Raw genomic sequence first — 23,227 nt, 5'->3', positions numbered from 1 at the left:
CAAAAACGGTTCATCATACACCATTTAGTATTTTCCCGATTACAATAATTAATTGAAGCTAATAACATTGTAAATAATAGCATGATATTATTTATAGTAAATGATGCGCAATCCACATAATTGCTAATATAATCACATCTGTTAGCTAAAGGCACTGGCACCAGGAGCGTGCCAAACGCCAAACACGTGAATGTGTCACTGTCAGTTACTGACACCGCGTGTCCGTGTGGTCGGAAAAACGCCATCAGTAACATGCAGATTTGTAGCCACAACTATTTACTAAGTGCTGTCAATCAAATGGTTTCCAAGGATTTCTGGAAACCCGTTATTGGAGAGTGTTTTTTAGTGTAAAAAAAATAGTACGAAATTATAAACATTACGAAACCTGCAAACGACTTAGGCTGGAAACACACGGAGTGCTTTAGGCAGTCGCTCTATACGTGATCTTCAGTTCCCAAAGAAAGAACCCTTTCGACGTACACCGACTGCTGTATATTTTGCAGTCACTGCTTAAAGCTGTCGATATCTATTGCTTGTAGCAGTCTTATTATACCCTAGGAGTCAAGTAAATCTATTTATGTAAAGAAGAATGTGTTTGTGAACGCGCGGCTTGGATTTGATTTTTATACAAATCTACAGTTTTATTCCAAGATTCATGAAATTTTGCACACTCGACCTTCAAAATAAGAGGAAGGTTACTGTATACACGAGATTTTGAAAAACTACCCACATCTCCTTTTTCCTACCCTTTATAGCAGAATTTTGATACTAACATTTTGGTGAAAATTTGCACACTGTCAAAATAAGACGAAAATTACCGTCCACATCTGATTTCGAAAAACGCCCAGGATTCAGCTAGTACTTTATAAATACCTGTTTGTGTGTAAGGCCAGAAACTCACGAGCGGTGAGTTCTGGCGACATGAAACGTGCACAGATTTTTCTTTGTAGAATATATAGCGCAATGTAACATTTCAGTTCGCCAAGTCCTTTCCTTTTCCTTTGTGTTAGAAAAATAACACAAGACCCCACATTTTTATGCAAGAAAATTAGTAATGGTGAACATTATGCGATTCTGAAAAAAAAATACCCTATGCTTCGAGTAAATGAATATTGCTAATTTATTAAGAATCTCCGAATGAATTGATCGGTTTCCTGATAAAATTTTAGTTAAATACGAATGTATTATCACGATGTCAAACACGTGTTCATAAAAATCCTAATATTTTCGCATTTCGTCATTATATATTATCAATGCAGATGCATAAACACATGTTCCGATATATTAGGAATTTCCCTAAAGTTAATCTCGTTTTTAACCGGATTACCAATAATTTGAAGAGATTCCTAATTAATTAGCAATACTCATTTTCTCCGTGGGTCCTGTAACTATTAAAGAAAGGGTACCTATTGCTATCTTTTTTATATTTATCTTTGACAAAAGATAAATTTAAGATGACTGTTAAGTATAAAGCGTTCTTTTGTTCACAATATTATTGCATAATGTAGTGTATATTGTTTTGTTTATTACCTGGAACCAACTTGTGCGATAGCCAAGAATATACTCGTTGGTACAGCTTCGATAAAAATAATGAATTGCATCAGGTTACCAAGGAAATACTTCTATAATATTATGTTTTATCTTAATAATATACTAGCTGATGTGTACCGTACGTGTACGGCGTTGCTAGGAGTTATGAAGTCTAGTATACCTGAAAACTGGGTCTATTTTTAATGTGGAGATAATATTATTATAAAGCATTGAAAAGTTTACTTTTTATAAATTTTTTTTCACTTGATCTTGCCACGTCTCCCTCGGGCTTGTCCTACTTCCACCATTAAACCATATTGGTACTGCTAAGAAAACTACATTCACTATTGTATACCATATTGGTACTGCTAAGAAAACTACATTCACTACTGTATACCATATTGGTAAGGCTAAGAAAACTACATTCACTACTGTATACCATAATGGTAAGGCTAAGAAGACTAAATTCACTACTGTATACCATATTGGTACTGCTGAGAAAACTACATTCACTACTGTATACCATATTGGTACTGCTAAGAAAACTACATTCACTACTGTACACCGTATTGGTAAGGCTAAGAAAACTACATTCACTACTGTATAACGTATTGTTAAGGCTAAGAAAACTACATTCACTACTGTATAACATATTGGTACTGCTAAGAAGACTACATTCACTACTGTATACCATATTGGTAAGGCTAAGAAGACTACATTCACTACTGTATACCATATTTGTAAGGCTAAGAAGACTACATTCACTACTGTATACCATATTGGTAAGGCTAAGAAAACTACATTCACTAGTGTATACCATATTGGTACTGCTAAGAAAACTACATTCACTACTGTATACCATATTGGTACTGCTAAGAAAACAACATTCACTACTGTATACCATATTGGTACAGCTAAGAAAACTACATTCACTACTGTATACCATATTGGTACTGCTAAGAAGACTACATTCACTACTGTATACCATATTGGTAAGGCTAAGAAGACTACATTCACTACTGTATACCATATTGTTAAGGCTAAGAAAACTACATTCACTACTGTATACCATATTGGTAAGGCTAAGAAAACTACATTCACTACTGTATACCATATTGGTAAGGCTAAGAAGACTAAATTCACTACTGTATACCATATTGGTACTGCTAAGAAAACTACATTCACTACTGTATAACATATTGGTACTGCTAAGAAAACTACATTTCATTGACTCTTATTTAACTCCGTATCTCATTCCAGTGCAAAGATGATGCGTTAAGTCTTCTTCGGGGGTCCCTGACTTTTTTTACCACTCACTACTGTAAGCCACATTGTTACTATTAAAAAACGACACTATACCGAGTTTTATTCAACTCCATACCTCATTCAAGTGCAGAAATAATGCGAAGTCTTCCCCACCTCTGCTATCATTCAAACCACTCTCTAAAGTACAAATCACTCTCTATTCATATATCTATTGTACAATCAATGTGTATATATATATGGGACGTGTAGGATTGCACTAAACTCCCCACATCTTGGAATAAAAATAATAATTATCATTATTTTTATAAATACTCCTGGCAATAATAAGAAAAACTTTGAATTTTTAAGCAAAATCGTTCCAGTAGTTAGAGTCTGTAGGGGACAAACCAACAAACAGATTTTTTTTCAATTTATGAACCTAACTCAACCTAACAACATCTCTATATGCGTGCAAACGGTTTTTGTAGCATTATTGGAAATTTGTTTGTGTTGGAAATCCGTTATTACGGAAATTGGATGGTACAATAGATACCTATATCTATAGACGTGACATTTAACCATTATGATGACAATACAGATATTACAATACGTGGGTGATATTACAAGACATAGTGATATAGTATGAACGGTGACAATACAGATGATTATCATTACATCATTACCGCTGCGGTATTCGATAACCTGACCGCACTTATCATCCATCATCCGTTAAATCCAACATTATGTGAGGAGATGTCATGATTTTCATATTATTTTAAAATAATTTATTTAATTTTTTATGTGAATGGGATGTGTTATGAGGCTTAAGGTACCGGAGAGGGGAAGGAGATTGGAAAGAGCAAGGTTGGAAAGCACCTGGCTATTCAGATCTGGTCTGAAGAATGATTTGACAAATTTCGTAACAAACTATCAGTAAAGCACGAATATGTTATGAGGAAGTCTGAACTCATATTCTTTAAAAAAATTCATAGTTTTTCATCTCGTTCATTATATTTATTTGCACAAGCGCATCTGAGTTAACACGTGTTCAAATATATTTTGAATTACTAATATTTGATTGGAAAATGATCATGCAATCACATTTTTAACAGTATCTTGATAAAAAACACGCACTCATTTTTCTCCGTGCAACCAAAGCCATTTCAAGCAATGTTTCAATTTTGAATTGTGGTCTTACACCAGGGCGATACTGAGAGTATCTTCCGCTCTGGAAAGTACCGCAAAAATACTATATATTATTTTAAACGAGTAAATTGTGAAAGAACACAAATTAGTCAAATAAAAGTTACTTCTACCTCCGGCTCTCGACTAGCAAGTGATACAATCATGCACACGAGTGCCTACTTCGAAAAAAATATGGTGAAAGCTTTTATATTTCGTTTACATTCGCTCAATTCTGAATACTTTTTGCATCACAATTGAAGAAAAAATTCAAATAAACCTTTTATTGAGAATAAACATGCTAAGGAGGTCTAGCACGGACGATCGATAAAGCCCTGTGCACTACTGTATTCACGAAATCCCTCATCTATGTATGATCAGTTAGCGATGATCACGAGCACGGTCAAAATATGATTCCGACAGTCGGTAGACAAAAGCCGCTACTTTTAGCATAGCCTCCAACTTGTCGGATAAGCTGTCATTATGCACAACTTTTTGGATAAATTCGTTCGTTATGCAAAATTACTGCCTTTTAATGAATTGGGTTGAACTAACTAAGCTCTTAGAACTGAAAGAAATCGAATACACCATTCAAGACTTAATTAATTCACCTAAGACGCGATCAATTGATTCCGTTACAGCTTCGAGAAACAAAAGTTCTTAGTTATAGTTAATGACCTGAACTAATTGAAACTCCCGTTTTAGTGTCAAAAAGTGAATGTGGAATGCCAATGCATAATAATGATTGAGGGTGAGTTATAGAAGCTAGGCACAACATGGTACAGATTTTCAACAGAGTACCCGACTGCTGACCCTGTAGGTACAAATCGCAAGTTAAAACGGTAGCCACCACTGGTCTGGAGTACATACACTAAATAACCCTCGACTTCAGTGAGCATACCGTCTGCATCTGATTGTATCCCCTATATACGCTATAGAAACCTCGACTTCAGTGAGTATACCATCTGCATCTGATGGATTCCCCTATATACGCTATAGAAACCTCGACTTCAGTGAGTATACCATCTGCATCTGATGGATTCCCCTATTTACACTAAATAAACCCACGACTTCAGTGAGCGTACCGTCTGCATCTGATGGATTCCCCTATTTACACTAAATAAACCCACGACTTCAGTGAGCGTACCGTCTGCGTCTGATGGATTCCCCTATTTACACTAAATAAACCCACGACTTCAGTGAGCGTACCGTCTGCGTCTGATGGATTCCCCTATTTACACTAAATAAACCCACGACTTCAGTGAGCGTACCGTCTGCGTCTGATGGATTCCCTATTTACACTAAAGAAACCCACGACAACGTTGAACTAGCGCCATTCTTCTGTACCGATACACAGTCGGGAGACACGCCAAATGTGTGAACTATATTCTTATAAAAGCGTTGACATACGTCATTGTCATTACTATGCTCTGATGTGGAATTACGTTCACTCCCCCCCCCTCCCCCTTCAACGCGGATCTCTTCAAGACCCATGTTTATTCCTTCCTCTTTTTGAAAGGTTCCACAATAAGTACTTACATTCTTAACTGAACAATAAGTACATGCGTTCTTAACATGTGAACAATAAGTAAGTACCTAAATTCATAATATGTGAGTAAATACAATAATGTTTAAAAAACGACTTTACCTAAAGTACTAAATAGTTCACGAAAAAAAAATTGTATACGCACAAGTGTCCTAACTCCGTGAGCCATTTGAACTATGTAGGGTGAGAAAATGGCAAAGAAGAAGATTGGAAAACTAGCTATTCAGATCTGATAACCAAACATGTCAAGCAAATATTGGATTCTGAATATTAATAGTATTGGCCATTTGTTTCTCAAAACCGATATAATAACAGAACTTGAATAGAACCTTCACAGAACTTGAAAATCAGTTTTGAAATTTGATGAATTATTCAAATTCGGTGAAACAACCCGTTCTAAGCTTGAGAACGTGATAAGACGTGCTCGCTTTATTATAATGTAATATTTTTTAATCTCAAATAAACATAGGTACCAACAAAAACTATGGGTTTTAAACCTATGACCATTAGTTCCAAGTCCAAGGAGCTTACAGCTCTGACATTTAAAAAATGCAAAGTATTTCAAGGTCCCCACTAGTTAACTACCTAAAATTATACCGATATAAACGTAAGTGCGAATTGACATTGACATAAGGTACGAATCGATATTTACGTAAGTGAATTTAACCTTGACCGACAGACTGAAGCGTTAACGTATCTACTTAGGTACGTAGGTACCTACTAAACCTGTATTTTTACTTGGATGTAGATTATACTCAAGTACCTAGGTACCTACTGCGCCAGACATTGTCTCCTTATTGTTTGGTTAAGAGGAAGCTACAAGCCAAAAATGTGTATATACTTGGCTTACCTTATTTTGTAGGTAATATGCATTAAAAGTGCTTGACAAACGGAGTCTAGAATCATTCGATTTCAAGCACAAAACTGGTTTTTATTTATTTTGTAAATAATTTTATAATAAAGCAAAAAAGTTAATCAAGTGAAATTGCCACAGATAAGCTATAATACTATATTTTTTATGTTGTTTCCGTTATGCGTTCATACATTTCTATTGAAAAAATATTTCTTTTAGTAAGTAACTAATAAGGCTTTAAAGATACTTGGCTTCCTTTGCAGAACTTTAACTGATTTAAGTCCTTAGATTGTATAGGAACCCTCTATATTTCATTAGAGGTCATGAGGAATATAATTAATCTATTTGGTCCACGTTGTATAAAGTTCACTCTAACAAAATAGAAAAAAAATACCAAAAAATTCTTAGGTATGTATATTTTAAGCTCAAAATACCTATTGAATACGTTAATTATGTCAGTTTGATCAATCAATAAGACTGTCTGACAGGAGAATTATATCAGATCTGGTTGTGTTACACAGGGTCATTAACAACTTAATTCATAGTCCTGCCATCGTTGCCACTATTAAATTCCATGTGCCAACTAAGAACACAAGACCCAATGTAACATTATTTTGCAAAACATATACAACCAACTATCAGACACACTCACTAACCAATAAGATGCATGATCTGGGCTGTTTGGTGGTACTATTGATATATTTATTGACTCTATTTGTATAATTTAGTGTAATCTATACCAGCACTTTTTTGAATCGTACAAATTAAAGTAGCGTTGGTTTTATTACTTTTTCCGACTTTATCTCCGGGTTAAATCTTCCCCATAGGAAGATTAGAATTTTACTTTTCCACAAATGATCATCTAGTCAATCCACATTATGCAAGTGCATTATATAAGCAAAATAAATACAAAACAATACAAGAACAACACGTCAACTCACCAGCGATCAAATGGGAAAACAATTCACCGATATTTTCGTATCAGAGGGTTCGGCTCGGTAGAACTCCTAACAGGGCCTATAAATCCTACTGATCCCTCAACATAAATATTTAAAAAATCTTTCGTTATCCTACATGTATTTAAAATGACTGATTTTTATATAAACCTTTTTTGATAGATCTGATACGTCTACATTTTGAATGAGAGAGCTAGGTATAATGCCATTAGCCGAAATAATAAATGGTAATATTTTTATAGTCTGAGAATGCCAAATTCTTTTTATCTCATTTATATTTTTTTATGTAGTTTTTGTGATTTGTCTTATTTTAGTATTAGTATTCTTCTAGTTTCTGTATTATTTTATGTTACTGTTTGGTGTTTTAATAATAGGTACTGTTTCATATTTATTTTATCAGTTTACTGTTGTCTCATGCTTTAAAAATGTTGTGAATGATTTGTGATACTCACTATGTAGGTATATTCTGTTCTTAAAATCCGAGTAAAAGCCCGGCTGGGCGTAACACCAAATTACAAAAATTTTAATTTAAAAAATAAGGTAATGTCATGAATTGAAAACGGCTATTAATCACACAAACGCTTGGCAAATTTTTTAACAATATTAGTATTGCAAAAAGAACGCAGCGTATTCGTACTACAAGAATTGGCTCTGGTCTGAACTGTTTATTTATTCCTTTAAAAATATTACAAAATTACATTTTATTCGTTTTTAAGTACATTTGTAAAATGGTATTACGTAATAAATAAGCGGTGTATCAACTATACCAACATAAAGAGAGCCTGCCTTTTAACAGCAGCTTCGCCGATGCAACCCATTCATGACGAACTATTTTTTTTTTCGAATTTCGCGCAGAAAATTCACAGAGTGGTTGGTTTTGAAAGTAGAATAAGAACGTTTTTTTCGGAATTTGAAAAAATCGTCTCCTCATCCCCCAGGAGCCTCGAGAAGGATGAGGTCCATATGGATCTTTCGGCAAATAACTAGTCAGAAATTTCATTTTTTCATCTTTATTGTTCAAAAAGTGTAATTTTCAACAACATTATTTAGTGTGATAGCCATCGAAGCATTTCACGCATAGTCCGACCTTACATGTGATGCAACGGATGCGCTGCTTGCTTTTACAAGATGCACAAGACAGTTTTCCTCCCTTATTAGTCTCAGTTATCGGTATTGGCCCAGGATAATGGGGGACGGAGGTATCATACTGCATCGCCGTTTGACCTATTTTGGTGAGTTTGTCGGGTGCCTTGAAGTATTTCTTGATAGAATACTTCTCGCAGTAATGCTTTGATATGTCTTCACGGAATTCTAACTGCCCCAATTTAAAATTGCCCGTGGCTTTGCGCTTTAGAAGCCAGCAATTCTGAATGGTTACATCAATGGCCCAGGTAAAAATGGACCACCACCATTTCTGTTGGCGAACAGTAATGCGATAACATGCAACGTTTTGGTCCATTCTGTCAGTTCCGCCCATATTCGTGTTATATTGATGAATTGCATATGGCCTCTGTATACTGATCTTTTTTTGCTCCTTCCGTGAGTAACGGCTTGCTAGATCCAATGGATTCTTTCCGTATTTTGTTGAAGCTACAGAACAAACAGCGTTATCAACCCATTGAGTAACGTAGATGGGGGTCTTGCCAAATGATGTCTGCGCACTTTCAGTATGTCCTCGAGAAAGCACACCTTTGTTGTATTTTGACATTGTTGCCTTCTTCTTGGGGATAGGAGATGAATTGGGAATCCGATTGTCTCGAATTGTACCTGTGCCATTGTATCCATAAAAATGCAAATAGTACAGCAATGGCATACCCGTAAAAAGATTATCAAATTAGAAGTGATATGGCAATTCGCGCTTTTCCACTGGCAATTGATCGACCAACATAAGTAGTGGTGAAGCATTCAAGCCTACAACACCATACTCCTTTGGAATCCGGGGATTGCTGCCTTGGTAGATCTCAAAATTGATCAAGTAACCGGAGGGTGTATTTAGGCTCCACACTTTATATCCGAATCGAATGGGTTTGCCTTTTATGTATTGCTTACATCCATGGCGGCCATAGTATGGAATCATCGATTCATCATAACTTAAATTTTCTTCTGGGTGGAAGTTTCGCATAAACCGTTCAATAAGCCTATCTGTAAATGGACGTAACTTCCACATCCGGTCTGCACTATTGAACTGATTTGGTGAAGCAAAGTGTATCATTTTGTGTATCTGTTCAAATCTATCACGAGACATGGTGGACGCAATCTGCTTATTGTAGAAAGGGCGAGAGCTGCTCCAGTACAATCGAGTTGATGGAATCGGGCATAATCCCGATGTTATAAGTATACCCATGTACGCTTTGATATCCCCGACAGTTAAAGGTGATACTTTATGACTATTTTCAGGGTCTTGCTTGGTCTGATATTTGTTGGATTCTGTAACGATGAATTCGTACATTTCGTTGTCAAAATTTAGTTCAAATAATTCCACCGGTGATAAAGCAGCTACGTCGGTATAATTTCCTTCGGGAAATATGCTAGAAACAATTGGCGTCACATCGTTAGACTTCCATTGAAACATAGTTTTCGGACCAGGCATACGTTTTGGAATGCGATAAGGTGGTTCAGCGGGATCATTCACTCTGTCTCCAGTACTAACACGGCATCGTTTCAAAGGAGGCTCGAAAGAAGTGCTTGCAGACGATTGACCGTGTGATGCTGAAGCGTCGAATAAATTTATGTCGAAGTCACAGAAAGTTGAATCCAAACGCTCGTCTCCGAAATGCTCTAGATTAGGGTTCTCTTGATCTGAATCATAATCGGGCGTATCTTGTCCCTTTTTGTGTCGACGGCGATTTACGATTTGGCAATTAGAAAACAATTGCGCTCGAGAAATATTGGCAATTATTCCACTGTCATCTTCATCAGCTGAATCTGCTCCGGACAAATCACTCTCATTTGGCGGCTCCACATACACATCCACATCCACTACCTCATCATCCTCCAAATTCGTATCCGATTGTTCTTCAAGCAGTAACATCACTTCTTCAACAGTCAGAGCCCTAAAAAACACGAAAAAACAATGAAATCTGCGAAAAATTACAATTTATGTATAGTGAGATCTGCCGAAAGGTCCATATGGAGCCAAAAATCAAAACCTTCAATTCAAAGTACTCTCTTTGATACAATAAGGATTATTTTTGTAACAATATGTCTATAAATAGTTAGTAAATTTCATTCTTTACGGATCATAAACGGTTTTGGAAAAAAAAAATCAAATCTACACATAAGTTTATTGGATTACTTACTTCACTCGCTTTGATATTTTGAAAAATTTGCACTTTTTTTCAAACTCCGTTTATACACGTCTGTCCACGCCGGCACATGCAAACGAACTGAGCGCCTCTAAGACAAACGTGTTCGTACATGCTTGTAGACTACATAAAACTGAATTTCGCATCGCCATTTTAATATATCGGCATGATGTGACTAATTGAGGTCCAACACTTTTTCGAGGTCCATATGGCACCTTCGTCATGAATGGGTTTTAATATGCCGATATCCGAATTGATTCTGTTCAACAGCATGACTGCTCTCCCCACCGGCATGACAATTGGCAAGTTAGTCCTGCAGGCCGGGAGATAAAACAGCCTATGCTGTCGGTGACGGAGATAACCATCAGGAACATAGAGACTAATACTCTCCATGATAGTCGGATTTTCAAACAATCCACGAATTAGTTTGTAGAAGTGTAATACAATATGCACATCTCTTCTGACCCGTAGATGGTTCATACCGAGCATGCCCAAGAGAAAGTCAGTAGGATGGAGCCACGGGTAGTAGCCACACTCCCTCAGGTAGAGGAATCTCACAAATTTCTTCTGCACTCTCTCCAACTTTGTGGCAATATCAAGATATGGTCACCCTACATGTTTACTACATTATATTATAATAAGTTGGCTGGAATTAGCTTAATAGGTACCATGTAATTACCCAATTTGTAGAAACATTAATGTAATTATATTGTTCTATCAATATATAATCATTGTGTTATTTTGTAAAATTATTAACCTCAACACAGGCTTGTCCTAATGAAGTTAAAAAAAATAACGTTAACAACGATACAATGTAAAGAAACAATAAACATTACAGACAATTTATTACCAATTAAAAAATAGCTTCGCAACCTTACTTTGCCAACCGCTCACTTTGAGAATATTTTTTTAGAGCCCCCCCCCAATTTTTTTACTTATCATCTGTCGCGAATCTGAAACAGCTATTGCCACGATTATATTTAAAAGTGTAATTATGCTGTAATATTATGTCGTCGTAAGATAGGATATAACTCCTTTCCTATTTTTGAGTTTAAATAAGAATGTTTCAATGAGAACAATTAAAACTCATACTTAATTACATTGAGAAGTATTTTTTATTAATATTCAAAAGACATTGAATTTATAATTTATCTAATGGGAATGTTGAATTTGATGCATTTTAAGGAGGTTGTTAATATCAGCCTCGATTTTAATGACTCACGAACGCCCCGAAGACACTGATCAAGTTAGAACATAAGCACAGATAATACTGTCAATTCTTGCAGGATTGAAAAAAAATCGCGTTATTTAACAAAAACTTGTTTCAACTTAATTGCTTCAAACAGTCTTTTATTAACTTCACCTGTATTTAAATATGAGTCTTTTCGCGTGAAATCAGAAGTTTTAAATTTTTTTAATTCAAATCAAAAAATTTAAATTTTCATTTAATTTAATTTAATGTAGATCTGAATGTAATAGAATCTTTCAGTTCAATTTTCATCCACTCTTGAATTACAGAAATATTTGAATATTCGCACAGGTGATAAAAACGATTACAATGCATACAATAACAAAAATTAACCAATATTAAAGTTTACTTTGATTTATTAGTACGTGATAAGCTTTTTTTTTTAGATTATATTTTTTCCTGCCCACGCCCTGACTGTATCATCTCAACGCCGCTAATTTTATCTAAGTATTCTACCGCCCCCCTGAAAGTCTCAAACCCCCGCAAGGAGGCGTTATCGCCTACGTTGAGAACCTATGGGTTAAACCCATTGATGTATTTTAGTCTATGGTTAAACCAATTTACTTAGAAAGTATTTTTTTGTTTTTTATTTATTTATTTATAAGTTACAAATTAGGCCTAATAATTAATACATGTATATTGGATATATACATGTAGATATACATATATTATATACATGTGTTTATCCAATAAATACAAAACAATACAAGAACAACACGTCAACTCACCAGAGATCAAATGGGAAAATAATTCACCGACTCCAGATATTTTCATATCAGAGGGTTCGGCTCGGTAGAACTCCTAACAGGGCCTATAAATCCTACTTATCCCTCAATATTAATATTTTAAAAATCTTTCGTAATACTACTTGTATTTAAAATGACTGATTTTTGCATTTTTTTAATATAAATTCTTTGACAGATCTAATGCGCCTACATTTTAAATGAGAGAGCTAGGTCAGTAGCCGAAATAACAAATGGTAATATTTTTATAGTCTGAGAATGCCAAATTCTTTTAATCTCATTTCCTAAATCTGTGTATTTTCTTATCTTTTCAGAAACAGATTTTTGAATATCACCAGAATTTGGAATAGCGACATTAATGATATAAGTATTTTTTTTTAAATTCTGTCATCTAAAACTATATTGGGTCTATTATGACTAATCGTTCGGTCTGTTAGTATAGTTTTATCATAATATATTTTATAAAATTCATTTTCTAAAAATGAATTTGGTTCGTATTCATAATATGGTACTATATTGCGGCAGTCAATCAAGTTATGTTTAATTACCAAACTTTGGTGAATTATTTTTAAAACTTGCCTAAATGTATACTCGGACGGCGCTAATATACAGTGGGTTGCCATATTAATAGGGACACCTATGGGAAATGTGTTTTTTACACTTTGTGTTCATAAAACAAAGATGTTTATGATTTTAGGTGCGGTTATTATTATTTATTTACAAGGACATTAAATTTTGAAAAATTAAACACCGTATTTATCCTTAATCTACGATTATTTTTTTAAAATTATTTTTAAACATTATCGAACAAAAAGTCAATATTTCGTAATTTAGCCTTTAGCCGCAATAACAGCTTGTACACGCCGTGGTATACTCTCAATGCACAATTTTGCAGTAATCTTTAGGTCAGGAGAATGATGCCACACCCGGATGAGGGTTTCGATGAGCTGCTGCTTCGTTGTGATCACCTCCTTGGCAATCTCCCTTTTGGTGAGCTCCTACAGGTTTTTAATAGGGTTCATGTTAGGGGAAGTCCCCGGCCAAGGTAAAACCTGCACATTTTTTTCAGCCAAGAATGCAGTGACAGTCCTGCCTTTATGATAGGATGCGGAGTTGTGCATAAAGACGTATTTCTGGCCACCAGGGAACCATTCTCCGACTTGAGGCAGTAATTGATTTTCCAGTATTTGTCTGTACTGATCCTGCCTCATAGTCCCTTGCACGATGTGGAGGCGCCCCACCCCTTTGGGAGAGATGACTGACCACATCATGATACTGGTTGAGTGTTTGATAGTCTCTACAAGGCAGTCCGGATGAAATTTCTCTCCTGGGCGTCGTCGGACGAACGATGATTAATTCAAGGAAATTTGGAATATGAACTCGTCAGAGAAGCACACCTTAAAAAAGGGCAATAAACAAACTAATGGAATTTTTTGAAAGCTTGAAAACCACAAAAATGTTAATTACCATATTCCAGTTCTCTATAGTCATGTTTTGGTGCGCGTTGGCTCATTCCAGTAGTTTTTTTCCTCATATCTACTGTGAGGCGAGGTTTTTTTAGCTGGCCGATGACCAATGAGGTTCTTCTCAGCCAATATCCTCTGGACTCTCCTTTGGGAGATTTCGATATCTTCTTCGTTGATCATCAAGGTCAGACGAGCCACACTCTTTTTGCGGTTTTGGAGACAGACGTCTTTGATTTTGCGTCCAGTAAGAGGTGTAGTGATTGTGAGTGAGCCACATTTCCCAATGTGATCCAATTCAAGGAGCAGGTTTTGATTGATTTTCTAATTTATCCTGTTAACCACAGACTTTAAAATACCTGTAATGGCTGCTATATCCATTTGGGAATGTTGAGCGTTTAACAATAGTGTCTTCACTTCCGGAAATTTTCTTGGGGACGAGTCTGAAGACCTAGCCGTACTGAAAAAACAGAACATTGGACTCAATATGGAAAAACTATTCACTGAAATAAGATATGAAAAAACACAAAAATGCTGGCCACGTGCAAAAAACCTTAAATTTTCGAGAGATGTGGCACTTTGCGAGTGTTGCCACTTCTTAAAAGTGTCAGTGGTGATACCAGCAACAAAAATAACGAAGGAATGGCCATCATATCCAAGTTATTTAGAAGTAAAGATAACGTAAACATAAAAATCAGGAAATATTGGAACTGTCCCTATTAATATGGCAACCCACTGTATAACATCCCGATATAATATCTTATATAGTTTCAGGAAAAGCCAAAAATTTTCTACACAACTAATCAAATAACGTTATTATTTATTTAACAATATTATTATGACGATTCGTACTGAAGAAGTGCACAATAACAACACGTAGGCTCTTGGGATAGGATAGGACAATGCATTAGACTAGATAGTTGATTTATGCATTAGACGCCAACACGTGGAGGTGGGGTGACTTAGCATGACGCAATCCCTCGTATTGCATGATGTGCGATAGCGGACATTTGAATAATACCACGTATGTGGTCAAAGATGATAGATATTAACTGGTCACCATTCTAAATAGTAATATTATATCAATATCAATTGGAAATAAACAAAATAAATTGAGTTATTTTCGGGGAAACGAGAAATAAAACTTTAGGGTATCTAATATTGTGGGTTACTGCCAAAAGTTGTAACTTACAAAAACATTTTTTTGTTCAAATTCAATTTTAAAGTTTTATCTTCATTACAAAGTCAGGGTTTTGGGAAATAATGTTAATGTTAATTTAAAAAAAATAATTTGTGTTATTTTTTAGAAAACATGATTATTTATGTAAGTGTACTATTGGTTTGATTTTCTATTAATTATGAAAAATTAGGTTACAGAGTTTTATAAAATAAACACTAGCTAAAATATGACATAATGACATGAAAGGGGACCCAAAATTATTCCAGACATAGATTATCATCTATATAAATAAAAATGTTATTGTTTTTATTTTTATTCTTTTACTTCCAACAGCGCCATCTGTTGGACGTAAAAGTTATAAGCGCTATTGTTTCTCTTTCTGCACAGACAGATTGAGCCAAAGCAACGCGAGGTGGAGTACAGCTAGTAATACATAAAAATGAAAATCTTCCCTAACTCATAAAACCAAAATATGTAGTTACCAACTTTTGGCAGTAACCCCACGATATTTTTTTTATAGGTACGTAACTATCGCCCTCAAACAACATCGAACTTTAAAAAAAATTAACGATGTCTGTGATAGGTGGGTACTTATTTACTACTTAATATTTATCTATCTCCGTTTTAGGACTTTCTTTGTTTTTTTTTCGGTACGCACGGAACTACCTACCTATATTATAGTTACCTATGATTGTTTGTAAATGCCTATTCAATATTCTTTGAAAATATCTGATAGTTAAACAAATTCCAGTAGGTACCTGTGAGAGCCGTGATAACGATAACATAACGGAAGCATATGAAAATAAATTTACGTGGCTTCGTAATGTTTCACTATAAAGAATATGCTACGAAATCGCAATAATTCTAAATCGAAACGTGTATCCACGTGACAGATCAATTTATTTCTGCATTTGTCATTTCAAATACCTATAACAGTTGTTAATGTCTTCTTCATTGATTAAAAATAACAATTAATGTTTATACGAGCTTCAATAAGTTCTGTTGTTCCTGGATGGTATGAATAATATTACGTATTTCCACGCGGTTCGGCTGGCAGTCAGTTAGTAGGTACTGTTGGTAGCATTGGGACGGAGCTAACGGCCCTGCCGCGCCGCCAGGGGGAATTAGCGACGAGGAGGGGATTCGCTGTCCAAAATCGCGCGATACAACACGTGAGAATGGTAGCGTGACTCAACTTCGCGGGGACGTCATTCCGTCGTAATGGTAGCTGCCTACTAAAGAAATATTTATATATATATAAATTATACTGTAAAGAAAACGGAGATGGCAATTCTGATTAGATTCTTGTTGGATTCAAGATGGGATTGGAGCTATATTGCTACGATTTTTATTTTGTTTATTGTTTTATTTACGAATGGCGCATTCTTCACTTGGAAGTAAATTTGACGCCGCAGAAATCTTGCAATAGACATTACTAAAATACTATTAAACACGAAAAATTGTAGATTCTTAAAAAGGGTATAGATTGAAGCAAAAGCAGCAATTTAAACCAACCTTGGCATTTTTTTTAAACATAGAAAACGTTGTATTTATTATGAAATATTTCAGAACCGTTGTTCTGAAATTGTTTTTGCGCCTGAAGTTATGTTTCTTTTTAAATAATCATTTAGAAGTTGACATTACCAGAAACGGTTTTTGGAGATAGATAAATTAGATTTCATTCAACATGTCGTAATAAATCGGTTATTCCCATTGCTAGGGATTTTAAAACTCAACTATAGTACTAATTTAGATATGTAATTATTGTGAGTAACACACTAGGGAAAAGCAGTAGTAAATATTACAACTAACGTGATCAAAGAAATACTAAAATATGCACATCCTCAGAAATTTACTTTTAAAATATGTAATTAAGATCATTTCCATAATAAATTGTATCGCTTGGGGTCGAGGTTATCACTTGTTATTAATTTATAAGTTGGAATCGAATTGTTTGTTTAATAAAATTCATCATTATCTCGGTCATTAATTCAAACAGTGTAGATAAGGCACGCTTGTGACGCGTGCCTTTAATTTTCCCGCAGCATGTGCAATACTGCTGATATTAATATTAAATAATAATATTATTAATTGGTGAATTAAAGAAAACTGCATGGCAAAAGAGTGACAATATAATTATTTAATATCTGGTTTATCTTATCAACAATCATGTTGCTTTGGGTTTTCTCGACAATTGATCAGCACTTTTTTCAGAGATTATTTGGTATATTTAAAGGATTTGCATTTGCGTAATTTTTTTAATAGATTGAAATCTACTTTTGAAGTGGAAGGTACCAATTAAGATCTAATAAAATTGTCATCTTATCACACATAATATCCCGTGAGAAAATGATAAAATATCGATTAAAAAAGATTTAATAAATTTGAATTGAATCATAAAATAGATTAATTTAAAATACACTCTTAACAAGCGTGCGGTCCCTGCATTAAAAAATAACATGATAATTCTAATCGGTCTTTATGGTATTATCCATTTGTGATTGAGTAATTGTCTTATCTATTAAGTAACGCAGATCAAAGTGATTTATGCAATCATCTGCAAGTGTTTCGCCTTTAAAATTATTGTCAAAACAATTACTAATTAATGAAAAGATGATCTGATAAGCCGGCTAAACGTTTAATAATATGATAATATTCCAGCGATCGCCTTCGTGATGTATATATCTTCAATAATACAAAGTGGGTGTGTTCCGTCAAGAAACCGCAAAGATAATGGAGACCTGACATGGAAAATGGCATTCCGACAAATAATAATACTTGGATGACTTGTATAGCGCCGTTTTTGTGCAAAAACACTTCAAGAGCGCTGTACAAACTTATAATACATTTCTACAGTGATCTATGTTATTACTTAACTATTTATGGAGAAAATATACAGTACAATACTTACCTGGTAGGTCACTTGAGATTAACATTTAATTAACATTATCTAATGGTTTATTGGCGAAATTTAGATACAGGATTTAGGACTTAATTGAAAAATTGAATATAACTTGACTTTTTCTTAAGATTGGTATATTTAATTTAAGGGTACGACAGCAAAGAAAGCCATAAAATGACGGTTGCTCGAGATGAAAATAAAATATTACCAAAATCGCACCATGAAATAGCATACTTATTTTTACAGCTAAAGCCACCTTGTTGTGTGGTAGAGGGACAAACTTAAGGTACTTATTTTATATATTACCTATTCACAGAAATAAAAATAACTTTATATTTACATAATTTTGAGTACTTTATTAAGTAGGTACGAGTATGATTGTTTGTACATGTTGTTCTCTTGAAATACCGGGGTCACTAAATATATTATTCCCTTAGTTTTGTTTAAAGTGATAGCTAACACAAAAAATACAAAATTCATAATGCACACAGGACCGGCCCTGAGTCGAACAGCGCCTGACACTACTGGGCGCTGTGTTGCGTATTATCAGCGCCTCGGTTCCTTCGCTCCATGGCGTTGTCTAGTCGGTTCCCGGAGCAAACTGCTCCAATTGCGCCTGCACATGGACGGCCCTAAATGCACAGTAAAAACAAAATAATAAGGTTTATTATATTTAAGCCGTCTTATGTAACGCATGTCAATGTAGATTGCACTAGACTAGGTACATAAACCTTTTCACACCATCATACCATGATTAATTATAAGCTTTGAGTGTAAATTATTCATTTTTATTGCAATAAATACATGATAATAAAATATTTGGTAATTTTTGGATAGGGCCTGACACGCTTATTACGAATATTTTTTAGAAAAAAACTTTATATTCGCCTTAATTACTATAAAAGAAAACTTTTTGCATTTCGGGCGGCGGAAAATTATGAATTTAAATTTTCAATTGCGTTAACCAAAATTCACTTCGCGAATCGATGCGGCGGCAATCAGCTGCCATTAGGTACGTCACTGTTATGTTGGTATCCCTGATACATTGATTTGTATCACAAACCATGTTACACAAACCTAGCGTAGCCGGTAAACTAGTTGAAAACTGGGATGTTTTTCTTGCCTTGACGCGAGCAGGCGTTATTAAGGGGCACTTTCCTTTGTATCACAAACCATATTACACAAACCTCGGCATCCCACGAAGATAGCAACGGTCGTATTTAGCTCTTGTTAATGCATCAGTGATACCAACATAACAGTGCGTTCCTAATGGCGTCGCGTTGTCGCCACATCGATTCGCGAAGTGAATTTTGGTTTTATGCAATTGAAAATCAAAATGCATAATTTTCCGCCGCCCGAAATGCAAAAAGTTTTCTTTTATAGTAATTAAGGCGAATATAAAGTTTTTTTCTAAAAATTATTCGTAATAAGCGTGTCAGGCCCTATCCAAAATTTACCAAATATTTTTTTAGTACAAAAAAAAAAACTAAAATCCAACCAACCAACCAACCAAATAAATAATACCCAACCCCTTTTAGAATAGTACTAGAATGGTTTTGGGCTTACATATTACTTTTCAATTCATAAAACGAGTGCATTTAGATTTTGTATTTCTACCGAAATAATAAATTAGGTGACCGTGCTACAAAATGCAACGTACAAGGTTGGTTGGCAAAAATCCGTGGCCATGCCGAACTATTCTGCCGCAAACCAACAACCGACTACCAACGCAACACGCAACGCAACATTCAATTCGCTAGGTTGCTAAGCGCGCATAGTGACTGCCAGGTGAATCATGTCGGCTGTTCAGTGATATCCAGTGATATATCCCAGTGTTTATGATGAAAAATTGTGCATTATAATATATATATGAATCTCGTTCCCTGTGACCCCAATTTATCTCGACGCGAACTGTGAGTACATTATGCAATTTATCCAAACGTTCATCGGCTTGCGGCGACCTATTTGCATTTTGTTTTGTGTTTGGAAGTATCTATGTTTTTATTACTATTTTTTCTTATTTGCTGATTGACAGCTGCAGTCGGTTTTTACGTTTTATAACTTACATATTATCCAGAGATAGCAAACTTATTTACATTTAGCCATATTTTCCATTGTTTATTATACCAAATAAATGTTAGAGAAGGTCTCTCTACCTTTGCATAACTTGAATAATCATTACACGAAGATTAAAACTATAACTTATTTACAACTTGCATAGTTTATTTATTAACTATAATTGCTTCCTTGCTAAATGACAGCAGATGGTTTTTGGATTTGTAATACATATTATGTACTTTCAAATATATTATACAAGGTCTGTATGTCTAATGTCTAGCATCGTACATACCTATCTGGAATTTCAAATTCACTATGAAGCAATGCATCCGTAATCCGTTTGCCGCCACGAGACTTTATTTGCCATTTGCATCGTTTATTGCTTCCTTTCCGAATGACAGCTGAGCAGACAATAAATACTGCAAAAATTATGTACATTCATAGATATCTGAAATATCGCCATAAATATATAGCAACAATTTGAAATTAATTTACCGATTCGAAACAGTGACTTTCTTCATCTTTCGTCGTTTATTTTACTAGTTCCTTTTCGCAACATTTTTTACTTCCAAATATACAAAATAAGATGTCTACATTCATAATTATCTAAAATGTCATTACAATTAGATACACTTTATCATTTGCCGATACGAAACAGTTACTTTCTTTGAACCTTGTACCTTTTATTTCACTATTATTGCCAAAGTAATATTTCACTGATAGTCGGTATTTATTAAGAAATATATACATATAACATAGGTAGTCACTTTACTTTCCAATATACAAATAAAGGTTCATACATTCATGTATATGTTGTATATCTGACTTTTCACTATCCAAAGATTTGTCGAAACCAAACAGGTGTCCAAACAATATAATGGCAGATTTTAATGCATCCAGTCATTGTACTAGCTACCAAAGCATTATTTACCGGCGTGTCTTTCTACCTGTATAACATTGCATAATACTAATAACGTTAATTCCACGACAGGCCATAGATAAACACGCAAGCATTAATTCGTTATAGTATACATAAGTTCTGAAAGAAATAACGTTATCAGTTCCTACACAGCCATTAATTTTATGTTATCATCAGACTTATTCTAACCGCAAAATGATAGGTGTGGAAAGTAATTATTTTCATTTATAGTTCGTTGTTTTTTCATTGCACCCGAGTAGGAAAACTTTTTGGCATCATAATAATGGGGTACTTGACTGATAAACAGGTAGAATTCTTTTTTTAAACTTTTTTTTATGTGATAAGTATTTTTTTTGTTTAATTTTATATACCGGAAAAGGATGTCTATTGACATTTGAAAAGCCATTTTTAAATCTGCGTGGTCTGCAGTCTACAGAATGATGTCATTGAACTATCATAAGCAGTAACTTATTATTATTTACTTGCTAACGTGTTCCCGCGTTTCTCGGGGTTGTGAATGATTTGGAGTAAAGTTATGAGGTTGATAAACATCGACTTTTCTCTACGTTATTGAAATATAAGGTAAATATTCGGAATCGCTGGACAAGGATTATATGAAATATTTTTAAATAAAACCTTCTGATTTACCTTAATTACCATAAAAGGAATCTGACTGCATTTGGGATATTTTTATTTTTAGCATTTTAATTTTTAATTACGTAAATCGAAAATTCACTTTCGTTGTATGGGATGACAGCTGGAATGATTTCTGTTGATGACATTTTCTCTGGTTGGTATTCTTGATACGAGTAGCTAGAATTTGAATCATTTCGGAATGCAAATTCTAGTTAGGTACTGTTTTGGCCAAACTCTAAAAATTAAATATTTTTATGTTACTTAGAAAACTTTAATTATTTTTATTTAGGTAATATTATAATTATTGTTTTATTTAACCTAAACTATAGTAACCTAACCTATAATAATCAAACCTAAACTAACCTAACCTAACCTATAATAATCCAACCTAACCTAACCTAACCTATATCCTAATAATAATCCTACCTAACCTATAATATCCAATCTTTCCTAACCTAACCTAAATCTTAATAATAAACCAACCTAACCTATAATAATCCAACCTTACCTATAATAACCCCACCTTTTTTAATTTTTCTATTTTATAAAACATACCCAAATATCTTTATTTTATTTTTCGAGTTTGGCTAAAATAGTACCTAACTAGTATTTGCACATGGTAAAAAATATAGCTACTCGTATCAGGAATACAAACAAAAGAAAATTTTATCAACAGAAAGCATTCCAGCCAGCTGTCATCCCATACAACGAAAGTGAATTTTCGATTTACGTAATTAAAAATTAAAATGCTAAAATTAAAAATATCCCAAATGCAGTCAGATTCCTTTTGTAGTAATTAAGGTAAATCAGAAGGTTTTATTTAAAAATATTTCATATAATCCTTGTCCAGCGATTCCGAATAATTACCAAATATAATATGCATGTATTATATATGTAAACCTTTCGGAAGAAATTCTCTAAATGATCGTAAAAACCCTGTCAAAATCCGTTGCGTATTTTTTAAAGAACTAAGCGCACAAACAGACAGACGCGGATAGTGACTTTATTTTATACTATTTAGAGGTATGGATTTAAGATTTAACCACAAAATTGATGATTAGTTTATAATTTTGTCTTAATTTATGTTAAGGGACAACTTAGTCGAATTCACAGATAGTTTTATTTTTTATTATGTGAAACCGCACAAGAGTACCAAGTCCCAACTGCTCCCAACCGTCTAGAGCCAGTGAGACTATGGCATCTCCAATTGGGGTATATTGTAAGGCTGTAGGTAGTGGGGATGTGAAGGAGATGGGGAAGAGGACGGTAGGGAAGTACTTGGCCATTCAGATCTGGTCACCAAACACTAATTGCGGTACGTTCCAGATTGGAAGATAATCTCAGTATCACCCCGTTGTAAATATTGAAACGTTGACTGAAATGGCTTTGGTGATCAGATCTGACTAGCCAGAGACTTCCTTACCTTTTTCTCTCCCATCTCCTTCCCGTCCCCACTACCT

General features: G+C 34.5%; 1 protein-coding gene across 1 annotated transcript in view; it reads left to right on the top strand.

Annotated features, from left to right (window-relative positions):
* Positions 1 to 19,853: 19,853 nt before the first annotated feature.
* LOC149420818 (acyl-CoA Delta-9 desaturase-like) overlaps positions 19,854 to 23,227 on the top strand; it is a 90,796-nt gene continuing 87,422 nt past the window's right edge. Inside the window, exon 1 of the mRNA XM_089635567.1 lies at positions 19,854 to 20,067. Within this exon, the coding sequence (XP_089491693.1) occupies positions 20,024 to 20,067 (44 nt within the window). The 5' untranslated portion in view covers positions 19,854 to 20,023. The remainder of the gene's footprint in view (positions 20,068 to 23,227) is intronic.

Source organism: Hesperophylax consimilis, chromosome 9, assembly GCF_061612785.1.
Source record: "Hesperophylax consimilis isolate HC1 chromosome 9, BYU_Hcon_1.0, whole genome shotgun sequence".
Taxonomy (NCBI): Eukaryota; Metazoa; Arthropoda; class Insecta; order Trichoptera; family Limnephilidae; genus Hesperophylax; species Hesperophylax consimilis.
Note: the sequence above shows the minus strand (reverse complement) of the source record. Positions and strands in the feature narration are given on the sequence as shown.